The sequence below is a fragment of the Motacilla alba genome, chromosome 4 (assembly GCF_015832195.1).
Source record: "Motacilla alba alba isolate MOTALB_02 chromosome 4, Motacilla_alba_V1.0_pri, whole genome shotgun sequence".
NCBI lineage: Eukaryota > Metazoa > Chordata > Aves > Passeriformes > Motacillidae > Motacilla > Motacilla alba.
Window position 1 is genome coordinate 50,947,628 of NC_052019.1, and position 15,620 is coordinate 50,963,247.

At 38.6% G+C, this 15,620-nt stretch overlaps 1 protein-coding gene across 3 annotated transcripts in view; it reads right to left on the reverse strand.

Moving 5' to 3' along the window:
* The window catches only part of PDLIM5 (PDZ and LIM domain 5), an 86,930-nt gene that overhangs the window by 15,230 nt on the left and 56,080 nt on the right, over positions 1-15,620 (reverse strand). For all 3 annotated transcript variants that reach the window (XM_038136546.1, XM_038136547.1, XM_038136548.1), the window contains exon 4: positions 1,214-1,256. In XM_038136546.1, the coding sequence (XP_037992474.1) occupies positions 1,214-1,256 (43 nt within the window). The remainder of the gene's footprint in view (positions 1-1,213; positions 1,257-15,620) is intronic.

Here is a 15,620-nt window from a genome sequence, read left to right on the forward strand (position 1 = left end):
CGCCAAACGCATGCACGTTCCTCAGCAGGGATTTTAGCTGTTCTCGGGGCGGATGACCCAACTGGCGTGAAGCACAGAAGCGAGCTTTACCAGGAGTGCAGCCATGAAATGTATGGGAAAACAACCTGAGCCGTGCATCTTAGGAGAGGGAATGATCCCAACATGCACAATCAATATGGAATTCCACAACGCTATCTCCTCTTGGCATATCCAAAACAGACACTCCACAAATCAAACTCACACAAAACAGAAAAACCACTCTGTTGCAAAACCCAGCGGGTAAGTCATATGGAAAAAACTAGAGCTTTGTAGAAAAATCCACATTCCATGTCTCAAACCCAATTTGAGATATGCACGTTCCCCATACACAAATGGAATGTGCAAGTGTTCACACACTGATCTGCTGCTAAGACCTTTAAGAGCAGAACGAGAGCACATCGATACTCCCCAATGTCTCCACATACCCATGCCAGATAAAACACTCAGGAAATCTGATTTTCTTGTTTGCGTGGGTTTTTGTGCTGGGAACTACGTTTTGACATTGTTGTCCCCAAACTGTGGCCTTTAAAGGTCACGGTCAGCAGAACAGCAATATACTGCACATTAATTACGTCCACTGGAGAGGCTTTTCAAGTGCAGGCTATTTATAAGTATTTTCAAGTTTGCAAACAGCATTTTTATCAGAAAGTGGGTTTTGAAACTGTTGTGTAGAATAAAAAATTAGAAAAACTCAAGAAAAAGTAATTCTCCAGGGCTTTAAGGAAAGTGAGGGGACTTGTTCTCTGAAGTTGTAGTATTTGGATAAGCTTCTCTCAAATAACAGGAAGGATTTCAGTGTCCATTAAAATAAACAAATCCCCACAAAAAATTTTAAAAATCACTGCCGAAAAAATTCTACCTGCTTGTTTCTCTCTTAGGTACAGAGGGAAAACATCGGCAGTATCTTTAAAAAGGTTCCAAGAGTTGGAGAATAACATTTTTTTCACCTTTTTTTTTCTTTTTGATAATCATTTCCAGGTGTCTCTATTCTTTTTTAGGAGGGGAAAAAAAGTAATCAAAGATCCAAATGCTGCAATACTCTCAATGTAACACGTGGAAAACAAGCATGTTATACTGGAAGTCTCAATGCCAGTGCTTATCCTCAACAGGGTTTGACAGATGGGTAACAGTTAGTGCCACATGCTACATTTCTTGGTTCTGATGATGAACATACCTTTGTCACATGAAAATGATCAGGTTTTTGTATAGAAGACACTCTGGAAAAGAGAAACAAACATAATTGTAAAAAACAAATTCTTTAATGTTTAAGCATTTCACTGTTCCACTCACCACATCCACCCATAAAATATTTAATTTTGTCTCCTCTATAGGAAACAAGAAGTATTCAAGTTAAATCTACAACACTGTTGTTAATACAACGAAAAGGCAAAATTGAACTGAATTAATTTCAGGTACAATGTTAGGAAGTCTAGTATCTAGCATTAAGTACTATTAGATTTATAAATTCATAATTCTTTATCATCACTTCAGGGACTTCAACTCCAATCTGCTTTCTGTTCCTCATTCTTTCACAAGAAACTGTCACATAATTCCACAACTCTTGTCAATTTATCAATTTATCACTGTTTATATTTTAAACAGTGCATAGCCCACATCCAGGCCTAAAGCAGAACACTTCCTTTTAGAATAACACAAATCCTCCCAAAGAACTTGGCAAGTTAAATAATACAGAAACTTTTTACATAGTCTTTGGTTTTCAAAAATAAGGTTAATGTCACTGCAATTCTATAGTAGATAGCAAAAAAAAGTTCTCCCAAACAATGGACACATTGAAACTACTGTGGGGTGGTGGGAAGGAAAGGAAAGGAAGTATGGCAATGAAAAGGATTAAGCAGATAAAGAATTGACAGATTTTGAAATGTTGAATAATGAAATTATCTAAATTGAAATGGCAATGTGTTACAGGTAAAAAGCATCTCATTCAATCGGGGTTTTTTCAGATTTGCATATACTTACTTATATGCAAAAAATACACACACATACACTAAAATTAAAAAAAAAATTAAAAACCCAGCAAAAAATCTGATACAGTAACATTTTGTTTGCAAACATTGCTGCTGGTACACTTGAGTGTTTTCATGCAGTTCTTGTAGAAAATTGGCTTTTGACACATTTGTGCCATATTTCCAACACACCTTCTGAATAAGATTTTGAAAAACTGCAGCTGGGTTCTCATTTCCAAAAGACAATTTGCTAGGGAGGCAACAAGTTTCATTTAACTGGAAATCAGCTAACAGAGGCTACAATTTTAAAATAACTTCTACTGTATAAACCAGCTTTTCAGTTTTTACCAGAAAAACATGGACAGCTACAATTGAATTAGGCACACTTGCTCTCTTTAACAATACTTTTTTTTTTTAAATTTTCCATTCTGTCCTCATTTTTTTTTGTTTTTTCCCCTTAACTATTTTGTTCACAATGTTTATTCCTTCCCTCAAAGTCATTTGGCCCTCAGGGATCATCAGATCCCAGCAAGAGGAATCCTGATGCAGATTCAGTATCTACCTTACAAAGAAGGGAAATATATATAATCCAGACGCCATGATGACAGGAGGGAGAAAAAAAATGTAAAAGAAGGAAAAAATAAAGGAAAAAATCCACAGCATGAGAAGATGATGTTCTGCACTTGGCCTTACCCACTGGTGCATGGCTGCTGACACACATTATGTCCGCATCAACTGCAATTCTTAACAGAGAGAGAGAGTTTTGTCTGCTCTGGGGAACAGGTCCCTTCTCCCCTTTCCCACAGAGTGTGCAGCCTATGAAAAGCCTGACCTCTGGCCCTCCACAGCGCTGGGGTGCATCATTAATCACTCCTAATTGCAGAGTTGTCAATTTGCAGCAACAAAACCAACAAGAAGGGAGAAAATAATGCCAATATATATGGAAACTTTTCTTTCTTTTTTAAGACCTTCTCTACCTTAGGTACCCTTGTTCATTTTTAATACAGTAACTTGAAATGTGTATCTATTAAGCTGGACCAACAGGAAGACTTAGGAAGACACGAACTATTCAAGCCAGCTACCATATTTTACACTTGAGAAAAAAATCTTCCCTTTGCTAATGCTGGACTTTCAAGTCACATAAAAGGAACGTATTTATTTTTCTTTGTTTTTTACAAAACAATTAAATTTGAGTTTGCAATGGATTACATTGCCTCTATACTCATCAACACAGTGCTGAGCAAAAACGATTTCATGCCACTATTACCAGACAACCAGAAGATATACTTTTCAAAATTCATCTTCAAAAATATCACACAAAAAGAAAAAATAGGGTGGGAAAAAAAAGGCTTGATAACCAAAATGGTCACGATGTTCCTTTCAAACAGACAGACAACATAACATTTTCCCCACAAACACGCTTGAACCAAGGACATAAATTTGTGTGCCCCAGACATACTTAAAACAGTTTAACTTGGCCTTGTTGACTTCAGACCATAATCAGACTAAAAAATCTGTGATTTATCCCATATTGTAAAAGGAAAATGCTCACCCAGCAAACTGAGCCACCAAGATCATAATGTGAAAAATGCATGGTGGTTAGACAAGACAGTACAAAAGGAAATGCACACTTCAAGTTGAAATCAAAACACATCCAACACACACATTTAAGAAAATTCTTCCTTCAGGGCTATTTCCCACAATATTTTGATAGATACCACTGAACTGCACAGCCAAAAAGTAATTAAACTGCAGAATCATGCATATTCCTTAGCTGTTAGCACTTCACTTGCCACCTTGCAATTAAACATATTAGGATTTCATGCAGGTTTGGTCCCATTGAATGTATGAATAACTGATGATAAAAGTTTTCAGAATGAGATGACACACTTGCCCTGTTACTACTTACTAGAAAAAGCAGGATGGCTTGAGGCAGGATATTTTCTGAACGATTTAAAACTAGCAGTTCAGCATATTGGTTTATGCAATACTTTCAATAACATACAAACAAAGCAAAGACATAAGAGCTCAGTATTTAGGCTTATTATAAACAACTCACACAAAAGACCTTGGCAAATGATTACTGTATCAAACTTCATAAGAATTATTATAAACAACAAAAACAGCAGCCGCAGTCATTGCTTACTGACAAACTATTCTGAAAGTAAAAGTGCACAATTTTTTTGCACAGCTTCTACATCAGTCATTTCTTTTTTAATGGAGGAAAAAAAACCTAGCTATATTTAGCTTGTGTAAACAGCTCATTTTGACCAAACATGATCAAATTTGCTGTCTAAACATACCACAAGACAATCCTCTCTGATGAATACTTTCATGACATTTAATGTAATTCAAAACATTCCAACTTCCAGAGCAGCCTTATTAGGAAAATGAATTAGTCTACTCTTCACTGTAAGGAGTAGGCCCAGCAAAAATTATTCATTCTTTAAATTCTCCTGTTATGCATTCATTTTCCAAGTATTTCACCCAGTCAAAAAAAAAAAAAAAAAGACACAAGCATTTTGACAGAATCCTTCTATAGTTACCAGTAAGTGGAAAACCACATTATTAAAGCTAAAACTACAGTTTTTCATGCTTCTGCAGTGAGGACAATTTGATACACTACCTCCAAGGACTGCTCATCAATGGCAACACTGTTATCTCAATAACCAACATTATGGAAGCAAACCTTCAGCCACTAAACCTCTAAATCTTCATGGAACTTAGGATCCAAAAAAACATGTATGTCAGAGCCATCTCTTCTGAACTCCATTTAAAGACCCATCATCCCCCACCCATTTAAATCCCCTTAGTCAAGGGACTGGAACGTACCCATAACTTAAAATGCAGATGAAAAACTCAATGGGGAAGTCACAAGAAGGTAACTGTGCTTTTATGAGCCCTTCTATAAACAAGGGGAACACAAAACTCTGGTACTAATACAGCTGCTGTGTCTGCTGTTTTTCTATTTCTGTAACCAGAAGAATTGTTCAAACTCTTGTGAGAAATACAACAAGAAGGTGCAACACCTTCACTGAGTAACAGAATCATCCAGGTTGAAAAAGGTCTTGAAGTTCAAACCAAACCATAAACCTAACACTGCCAAGTCCACCAAATCAAGACAATGACGGAAAACTTCCTCTGAACTTTATTTGTTGTTCTGAACTGAACCTTTCTAACAGAAGGATGGAAAAGAGGAAGGATTCCCTTCCTGTCTCGCATCCTGCCCTTCCAATTTCCAAAACTAACTTATTTTTCCTAGCTGGTGAATCATCAGGAAACAAGTTTTGGCAGCAGATGCTACATCCCTGCAAAGCCACTGGTCAGATCTTCATGAAAAATTCAGGTTTTCAGAAGGATCTTGCCATTGTAGTCTGCAGTTCTGTTGGTTAGCTTCATTTTACTTCAACTGACAGGGGAGAAAGCTAAATAAATTTGCTTTTGTAAATTAGCCAACTCATGGAACAAAGATGACAAGCAGAAAGCGCTTAACACATATAACAAACCATGACTTTCACTAGGGGTTATCTGAATAAAAACAAATGTAGACATAATTTAAAGCACAGAAAAAGGAACAATCCAAATATATTTCTTTCCTTCCTTAAACACAAGCCCCTTCTCCGTCACAGACACAATTCATTTCTTACCATTTTTGCTCTGGCTTACAACAATAGAAGAACAGGAAAATTGTTACGCTTGCTTCTTGTTGCAGTTTACACACCTTCAGAAATGGTATCCTTGCATACATTAATACAAAAACATACAACTGTGCTTCCCACAGTTTTATAGAAGCACACACTGCCCCAGGCAACATCACTTCGTACATCAGCGCTTCAGCAATCTTGCCAGGGCAAGCATCTGTGGCCTTGAGATGGCAAACTTGTTCACAGCCCAACACATGAAAAAGCAGAGGCAGCAAAATCATCATTAAGTAGAAATGATGAAAATTCAATGAAAATTTGAATCTGTTGCAGTCGCTGCGAAAAAAAAAAAATTCTTTCCTTTTTGCCTTAATAAACAGCAATGTTTTCAAATCTGTACTCTGGTCATTGTGGTTGCTAAGAGATGGCTGTCAACATTTTATTTCATCAGTCATTCCCTTTGTTCTAGTTTATTATGCTAGCTTACATTTAGTTGAACACACCAAATTATGACAAATAGTGTTAATTACAATCAAACAACGGAAATGTCAGTGCTGCACCCAGAGGGTAGTTGGGCACTAGAACAGAGCTAGTTTGTGAGTCACTCCCAACACTCTCAACAGATGCTACACTTTTAGTAAGTTTAAAATGTGATAAATTAATAGAATGTGTGTGTCAGCCTATTACATTTGGTTTACACTATAGAATACCTTCACATCCTCATAATGTGCCTCCCCTAGCACACCAGGGTACAATGAAGCACTAGGTCAAGTAAAAGAAAGAAAAATTATGTTCTTGCTTTTCTGGCTGCTTGATAGTTGGCCAAATAAAATTTAGATCTCTCCTAGTAAATTTAAATAAGGTTTGTGATTTCATTATTATGTGTTAAAATAAACAGTGCTGATATTTTAGGAAAGAAAAAAGCTGCCCTCTGCTTTGGTATTCCTACCCACAAAGGCTTAGTTGTTTTTAAGACCTCCCAAAGACAACTGCTCCTCATAGTCTCATTCCTGTGGTCTGTGGCAACCCTACCAATACATTTGTAAAGAGAATTTAAGTGCACGCAGATAATATTTTATTCTATTACAGCAAAACCAAAAACCAAACAAAAAGCTAAGGAAAAAATACCACAGAATTTATCTCACTTACCTTCTGTCAGAGGCTTTTAAAAACATGTTTTTCGCTTCCAGGAAGGCAGAAAGTTTAGCAATCCGGAGTTCCCATGTTATAGTTAGCCCTGACTAGGAGGCCACATCTGTACACAGCTGCCCATGACTCCCCTGATTAAAGCCTGAACAGGTAAAGCATCCCCAGTACCAAGTATGGGCAATGCCCTACAATCCTGTATAGTACATTGCTTCCAGTTGTCTTAGAAAAGTCATAAAGCAGCCTAGACACAAGTGGTAACTCAGCATGCCTAAATAATCAAGATAATTTTTATCAGTTATGCCTTGCTATAACTATATTTCTCTTTTCTTTAAGCCTTCCTAAAGCTGTCTTACTAAGTAATAGTATTGCCATAACAGCTAAGTGCAAGTGACAATATAAAACAATTATATCTGGTTTTCTAATAAACTGTAATTTACACATTTGGTTTTCTTTATCAGTGCTTATTAGATAGTAATTTTAACATAGCAAGCTACCTTTTAAAAACAGAAATCTTAAAGAAAAGCATAGGTCTAAATAGCTCACAGATCTAGTCAGTCCTCCAAAACCCTTAAAAAAAAAAAAGGGGGCACAGCTTCACATTGACTTGAGTCTGTCATCAAATCTAAGTAATAATTTAAAAAATTTGAAACTAAGCACTAAATTATTTTTTCCATCGCTTTCCTCAATATGGTGACTAATGTTTAAATTACCTCCTTTGTTTAAAACATAGCCCAAATAAACTCAAAAGTGTAGTAATATCTATTTTAACTGGAAATTCACCACAAACAGCTCCCCAATCTCCAACATGTCCTTATTTGGTTGGGTTTTTTTTTTCCCTTTGAGCGTGTGTGTGGGATGAGCATTTTTTCTCAAATGAAGAATCTGGCAATTTAGAGAGCCGTTAGTTTATATTTTACTTCTTCTGGGAACTAAGCACACCTCTCCTCTACAGAGCAGCTCCCCCATTTGTTACTTTCAGGAAGTTTGAGAAGGACGGTAGAAGTCTAGTTAACCAAATGGGATGAAAACTGTTTCTGAGGTGTCAGGCAGCAACAGCAAACAAGAGCCCTGTCCTTCACTAGGTCAGCAGCATGGGAAGCGGTGCCACCCACCCAGACTCCAGAAGTATTGTTCCAAAACCTGGCAAAATCCCAGCTGCCTTACTATCTCCTGCTTCTTCCTGACTTCAGGTGATACAAGGAACAATATGAGCAACCTAATAATTCAGCTTCTGAATTTTCATCTGTGGAGTTTCAAGCTGTGCATCATCCTAACTACAATATGCAGACATGTGGAGAGTCTACCACAACTGCATGGCTGTCAGGAAAACTACTGAGTCTGTGACTGATCCAGAAAAGCCAGGGACATGGCAGTAGTCACCAATAAAGAAACACGATGATAAATCTATTTAAAAGGATAGACTTGTGTTGGTTTTAATAGGACATGTTATGGGTTCAGTTATTTCCCATTAAGGTCAGGAATATCATTAAGCTTTTGTCTGACTTCTCAATGGAACCCACCAGCAAACCAGACCATTTTCTTTCCCTCTCAGCCACCTCTCTCTTCCCTCCCACGTCACCCCAGCAGCAAGGGATGAATACTTGTCCTCAAGGTGCACGAGCACAGGACCTGACTGGCAAAGTGCCACAACAGCTGCCAGGGGCCTTTTCACCCCAGGGACTCTGCAGCCAGCTGGTCTGTAGCTGGACACATAAATCTGGTCTTAAACAGAAATCCAATTCAGCTGAGCCCGGTTTGTTACAGAAAATAAATAAACAAGTCTCTAGGTGAGCAATGCTAAGATACATCTGAACCCAAACAGAGGATTCCCAGCCAATCCCATTCAATCCTAAATGCAGACACAGCAGTGGCCAGCAAGCTGGATGGTGCAGAGACCCCAACCAATCAGTTGTCCAAGTGCAGGAATTCTGAACCTGAATATTCTGAATTTTGAATATTTTTGAATTTTAAAAGGGAGCACTGAACAATAAACTCAGTTGTTTGTCACAAGATCCTCAGAGAGTTCCATCATTGTTGTCTCCAACCAACTCCCTAACGTAATATCAGCATGTACCTGAATCAGTTCTCATTGCAATAGATGTTTGGGGGGCTCCCACAGGCCGTCCCCAAAGGGAAAACCACCACAGGTAGCACTGGCTGTGGACAGCAGGGCTGAAGCACTAAAAACCACATGCCAGAATTATTACTGTATCAATTTAATGAGCACACACTTGCCAGAAGCTGTTAACTTTTCCACTACAGACCCTCACTTTTCTTGCACTTTATCATTTCCATGTATTGTTTATATGGTTATTTATTTAAGGTCATTGGCTTAGCAGCATGACCTCAGCCTGTATTACAGATCTTCTCAGCATGTATTACAGATCTAACATGCTGAGAAAAGCCATTTATGTCTCAACATAGCTGTCTGCTATAGTTCTAGATATCTAACACTTCAGTTTGGCAGTTTTCTTGTATTTTTATTTCCTTTCAACTGTGTATCAAGACCTCAAGTTAACCTGGCCAACAGGTCTCACCACACCTTCAAGGAAAAGAGAAATCAAAGATGAACTGTCACACTATGAGCTGCAACTGGAAATTATTTTGTATTCTGCAAAAGCAAAGCAAGAAAGACTGGGAAGCAGCAGAGACCTTTAACAGTTCATTCTGGCAGTCAATAAATTGGCCAAAGAACCAATTATTTAGTGAAGGTGCATAAAACAAAGTCCTGTTATTCTTCTGCTGTTTGCAACAACCATGCAAGAAGAGAAAAATTAATAAGCCCATCTGACTCCAACTGATCTCGCTAACTATGAAGTTTTCCTTTCCCACCATCTAGTTTTTGAAAAGAAATACCTTTCATCCTTCTCAGCTCAAAATACTTAGGGGGTAGCAGTCACAGCACACTTACAGCATATGAATTAAGTTGCTTTTGTGGGCAGCTAATCACTGATGGAAAACATCTGATGGTCACAAAGCCTGTTGAGATCTGTCACAATGCTGCAAACATTACTTTCATGTTGCCTCATAGCCAAAGTGAGTAATATTTGACAGGCACAGTATGTGTTTTTATTACCTCATAAGGTTTTGTGCCACAGACATGACTTTCTACTGACAATATCCTGGAATTTATCAAAGGCAGTAATTATTTTTAGAAGTTGTGTGGAAAAAAAGCCCCTAAAACAGTGCAGCTGTGAAATTCAGCTCGTACTTGGACACTCAACTCTGCAGCTACTGCTTACTTTGACATGAGGTGGTACAACACATACATATCTAGTTTAACTCACAGTGGTGTTACTCAATTTGTATTTAGTAGTTTTCCAGACCTCTAGAAAATACTTCATACCTGAAAACCTGCCTGCTTTTCCCAGCATTGCCAAACACCCCATCTTTCTTATATTGTTATGCTTTCATGACGCTATCGCTATCTTTCAGGAAGACATTTCTTTTCCAAACAGGCAATCATTAATTTATTCTCATTTTACTGTTTACTAGAGGAAGGTGGCAAGAACTGATGAGTCAGGACACTAAAATTTTGATTCTCAACAGCTGAGAACTTGCATGGCAGAGGACAGGTTTTATTTAATCAGTGTCTCATTCATTCCTGTGGGCTGAAGCTTGGGAACAGTTTATCTAACAACACTTGTCAGTCCACTTACTTCTTTGAGGGTTTTTTCCCTGTTCTTTACATCCCACAGACACAGAGGTGCACAATTAACTATCTGAGCTTAGGAAAATAATCAGTTACCTGCATAGGTACTAAATACACTACGTGGCCAGTTCAAGCTAACTTGAACTATTTTCAGCATATGAAGGGCATAGCCCATATATAAACCATGTAAGCTTCTTTTAATCCATTTAGAGACAACTGTCCCTTGACAGATCACCACATATCCTTTTATAATTAAAGAATGCCTGCAAGTTAGCATCATAAACCATGCATGTTGGAGAGATGTGTTTTTCAAAGGAAAGCAACAGGTGTGGGGCATAGACTGCAGTGGGAAAACAGAAGTGTAAATAGAGACAAGTAACATTATTCATGGCACCCAAATAATGAGATGAGTGTTTATGAAGGAAAAAAGGATACAGATTACACAGCTGACTGAGATAAAAAGAACTTGGGCATTCTTAGGTCAGGTAAGCTACCCATACTTTATGAGACTTTGACCCACTAAGAACCCAGAGCAGAAAAGCCAGTGAAAATAATTTTCCCATTCTTAACGTTGTTCCTGTCAATTTTCAGAAGATTTTAAATAAAAGCCATCAAGCATGTCGCACAGTCCCACATATCCCACACAAATTAACACCAAATACACCCCCCCGCCCCACTTTCTGAAAAAGGGAACAAAAGTGTATCTCTCAAATATAATCATATGCTAGTCAAATTCAAAGGTAAGGAGAGTAATATTTCAAGAAATCTTTAAACTTTCCAAAATGCAAGCTTTTCCATTTATCTGGACTTGGCCAGGAGCGCAGGCAGCACCACTGCTGACGCATTACTGCCGAGCAACTGCCAGATCCCAGGGCTACTTCAGGTTCTGGCAAGTAAACCAACAGGACTTTAAAAACTTTTTGATCAGAATAAATTTGGACCTGGGTCAAATTTCTTCAAGCTCAGTATCTTTCTGGCAGTCTCACCAAACTGTTGAATTCAATGGACATTTGACTTAACCCTAGCACTAGACCCTCAAAGCAGCAGCAAGAAAGCTCTGTCTAATGCTTGCAGAGGGTCATTGTTTTACTGAGTTTCTGACATCTTTCTAAAACCACTTATCCTTACATAACTAGTATAGAGAATAGAGAAGAAACAAAAATAAAAGACCAGTGTCCCAAAGCACTACAGACAGTACAGTTATGCAATTCTCAGGAAGCTTTTAATCAGGGTCTTTGTAAATTAGTAGAACAGTCAAAACCAGATCTGTGTTGTTGCATTCCTTAGGAAATTACAGCGCACACAAAGCACATGAGACTCCCAAAGCAAAGCTCCCCACACCAATACAGGCTTCCCCTGTATTTCCTAGCTTGAGACTTTGACAGCTTTGTTCTTAGTCTCCCTTTTAGGACATAACTTTCTGCAGCTGAATCAGAGGCTGCTGAAAACTTCCTCTAATAAAAACCCCAAGGGAAAAACAAGACACAAGGCAGCATGATGACAACAACAATGACAAGACTGGTTTCCATCACAGTGAAAGAATTTCTTCAACTTCATGTTCCAGTCCTCAAACATTCACAGGCACAAAACATGTCTCAGCAACAGGCACAGAATAACATTAGCTGTTACTACAAATTGTTTTTATAGCTGCACACTGTGATGAAAGCAGAGGCTAGAGCACTGCTGGCATTCTTGTATCCATTTTGTAACTGGTTTGCTACCATGTTAGGCTGGACATGAGCTGGCAACACACGCCTGCAGCCCAGAGAGCCAAACACGTCCTGGGCTGCATCCAAGGCAGCATGGGCAGAAGGGAGAGGAAGGGGTTTCTGCCCCTCTGCTCTGGTGAGACCCCACCTGCAGGGCTGCATCAGCTCTGGGGTCCCAGCACAGGAAGGACATGGACAGGGATCGGGTCCAGAGGAGGGTCACCAACATAAATCAGAGGGATGGAGCATCTCTCCTATGAGGAAAGGCTGAGAAAGTTGGGTTATTCAGCCTAGATAAAAGAAGGCTCCAGAGTGACCTTACTGCAGCCTTTCAATATCTGAAGGAAGCCTACTAGAAAAATGGTGAGGAACTGTTTACAAAGGTAACAGCCTTAAACCAAAAGAGACTAGTTTTAGAGTGGATATGAGGAAAATTCTTTACTGTGAGGGTGGTGAGGCACTGGAATAGGCTGCCCAGAGAAGTTGTGGATGCCCCACCCCAGAAGTCTTCAAATCCACGTTGAAGAGGGCTCCAGGTAACCTGGTCTGGGTGAGAGGTGTTCATGCCCAGGTGAGGGGGCTTGGAACCAGATCTTTAAGATCCTTTCCAAGCCCAGAGACTCCATTATAAGGTACTTCTGTAGCAGCACTGCATGTTTTGCAGATCCAGCTAAGGCCTGAAGGGAGGCAGCAGAACTGCAGCACATTAGACACACAAGCACCATGCAACTCTCTTACAGTGGCATTTGTTTGCTCTGCAAGAATGGTATTAGATTATTTTCAAACATGTCTGTGAACCTCCTTATATCATGCACTCTCTTAATAAAATATAATCAGAGACTGATTTCAGCAAACGAATGCATCCCAAATGACTCTCTATATCCCCCCCGCAAAAGCATACAGATATACCCATGAGTAATTTAGACCAAATACATGTAATCTGGGGCATGAAGGAGTTTTAACAGCTGCATTGCTCTGATGCAGCTGTTCACCATTACTGAGACATGTTGCAAGGCACTTCTGATTACTGTGTGTTTAATCTATATATAAATGCATTATTTTACTACTCAAAAGCTTGGCATTTAGATGGTATCTGAAAGGCTTCAAAACTGATGTCTGCCTGTGATGTCCCAGCTGGCTATTTCAAAGTGTGCCAATAGAATTAAAATGTCACCAAAGATCATGCCACTGAAGTATCTGTGTTATTTTAAGAAGTGAAGATAAACTGTGGCCAACTTCAGATTGTTTCTTTAAGTCTTTCACTAAATAACTAGAGACACAGCTTAAAATAAATATGCAAGGTCAATGGCATCCCAATTTACATGCTAACTAACAAGCCCCTGAACTTTCAGAAAGGTATTGTATGGGTTGCATGGGTTAAACCAGAAATAGGGTTTTATTTGAGAGCGTGAATGGTAAATGCCCACCAGTCACATGGAAGAACCTATGCACTGTTTCAATGTTAACAAAAAAAAGAGCAGTTATGGGGAGAGCATTTTAATTATTTACCTGAAATATAAGAGCTTTGAAAGCAGTGGCTCATTGACTGCAGAAAATATTAGTTACAAACAGTTGGAGGCTGATTTGATCATCCAAATTATTTTTATATGGATGCTCCTTTACTAAAAGATATCGTCTTGGCAAGCCATGGGGAGAAGTGCAACTTTACATTCTACTACCTGAAGGCATTTTTTCATGGCAAATAAAGTCATGGGTCTCAGATGCTTCCTACAAGAATCTTTTGGCATGGAAAGGCATAAATTTTTAGGCGTGCACTTCTTGAGTGATCTCTTCAGACAAAGCTGAAAAGCTCAACTCTTCAGAGACATCTCTTAATAACACACTTATATTAAGCAGACCAATACAATTTTTCTTGGCCCAACTGCTATCTTCAAGAGGAAACATCCACAAACGACGAGGAAAATAAATCACTGACTTGTGAAAGACTTAAGATTTCTGCAGTCTTTTGCAAAATCAAGGAAACATTTCTACACAGTCCTGAAAAATAGTCCTGTGTTTACACAAAGCTTGGGCTACCACAGTTTGGAAACCAATGAAATAGTGCCAGCCACTCTGTTCTCCATAGGTGATATCCCATAATCATCTTCACTCCAGCAGCCACATCCACAAAGCCTGATTTTTGGAGACCTCTCACCTCAGGTGGTCCTCACCTACCCAAGACTTTCCTACAGGTTCAACCAGTCCAAGAAGCACAGAGTTTGAAATGACTGACTACAAGAGCTCTCTAAGCCCCCATTGAAAGACTTTCATATCTACCATAACAGATATCTGATCACCTGGGTCCTGCCCATTTTTACCAGTTTTCCCTTTTGCCTCCATGCCTGACCATCAGCAATCTACAGTGATCTAAGGCAGGGAATAGCATTAGACCATTAAGGACATGCTCTGTATCTCCTATTTCCTTTTCTGCTTACCTACACATGTAGCAGCTAAATCTGACAAATCCTCTTTAGGAAGAGCAACTTAAAGCAAACAAACAAAAGAATCACAAATAAGCAAACTCCACTCAGACTGATAGGCAGGCAGGAAAAAAAAAAAGCTGAAAATGTCAAGAGGTAATTTAATTCAGTGACTAATCATGAGACAAGTTTTCCATGGAGTTTAAAAAAATACAAAACCAAACAGCAGGAACATGGTGCATCGTGAGAAGAATCAGATTAATTCTTCACATTTTTCATGAATAAAATCATTGGGGAGAATTATACAATGAAAAGGGTAGTCAAGAGTAAATATCTGAAGTTTGCAATACTCCAGCTCGCCCTCATACTTCCTTTTGGCCTCACCCACAGTGTGCAGCTATTATTAACAAAGGGTCATTCTCTAATGCTAAAGTATGGAAGGCAAAAAAGAAACCCACCTCAGCCAGGAAAACCATACTGATCAAAATGAAAGGTGTAATTTTAAAATAAAACTTTAAGAGTATATCCTCAGAAAAACCTGCAAACAATTTACAACCTTTTTCATCTCTCTTCTGCAAAGAAAGAAAAAGCAACCAGAAGGAATAGTTTCACAGTGTCCTTTAGTCAGATCTTGATCAACAATGTGCTCTGTCTGCTAATTACTTGTTGATAGCAGAAGCAGTTCAGGTCCAGCCCTGCAAGGTATTATGTTTCTCCAGGAAGGCTGATAAATGCCTCAAGCTCCATTATCTTTTATAGCAGATTAAGTCTTTCCCATTAAATAAAGAGCCTTTTTTTCTTCCACATCAAGAGGAATTCAAAACTTTATAACCATATTTTATCCCAAAATACATTTGTCCTTTCTAGTATAAAAAAGAAACAGACATTTAAGTTATGAATTCATCCTTCCTATCAAGATAAATCTACCATATTAAACCATTGAACCAGTTCATGAATTCTGTGACCTTCCCCCCCACACCACTCACCAGCTTTAAAATTATCCACAATAACACTGAATTGATTATTACTAATTTCAGCACTGGCAT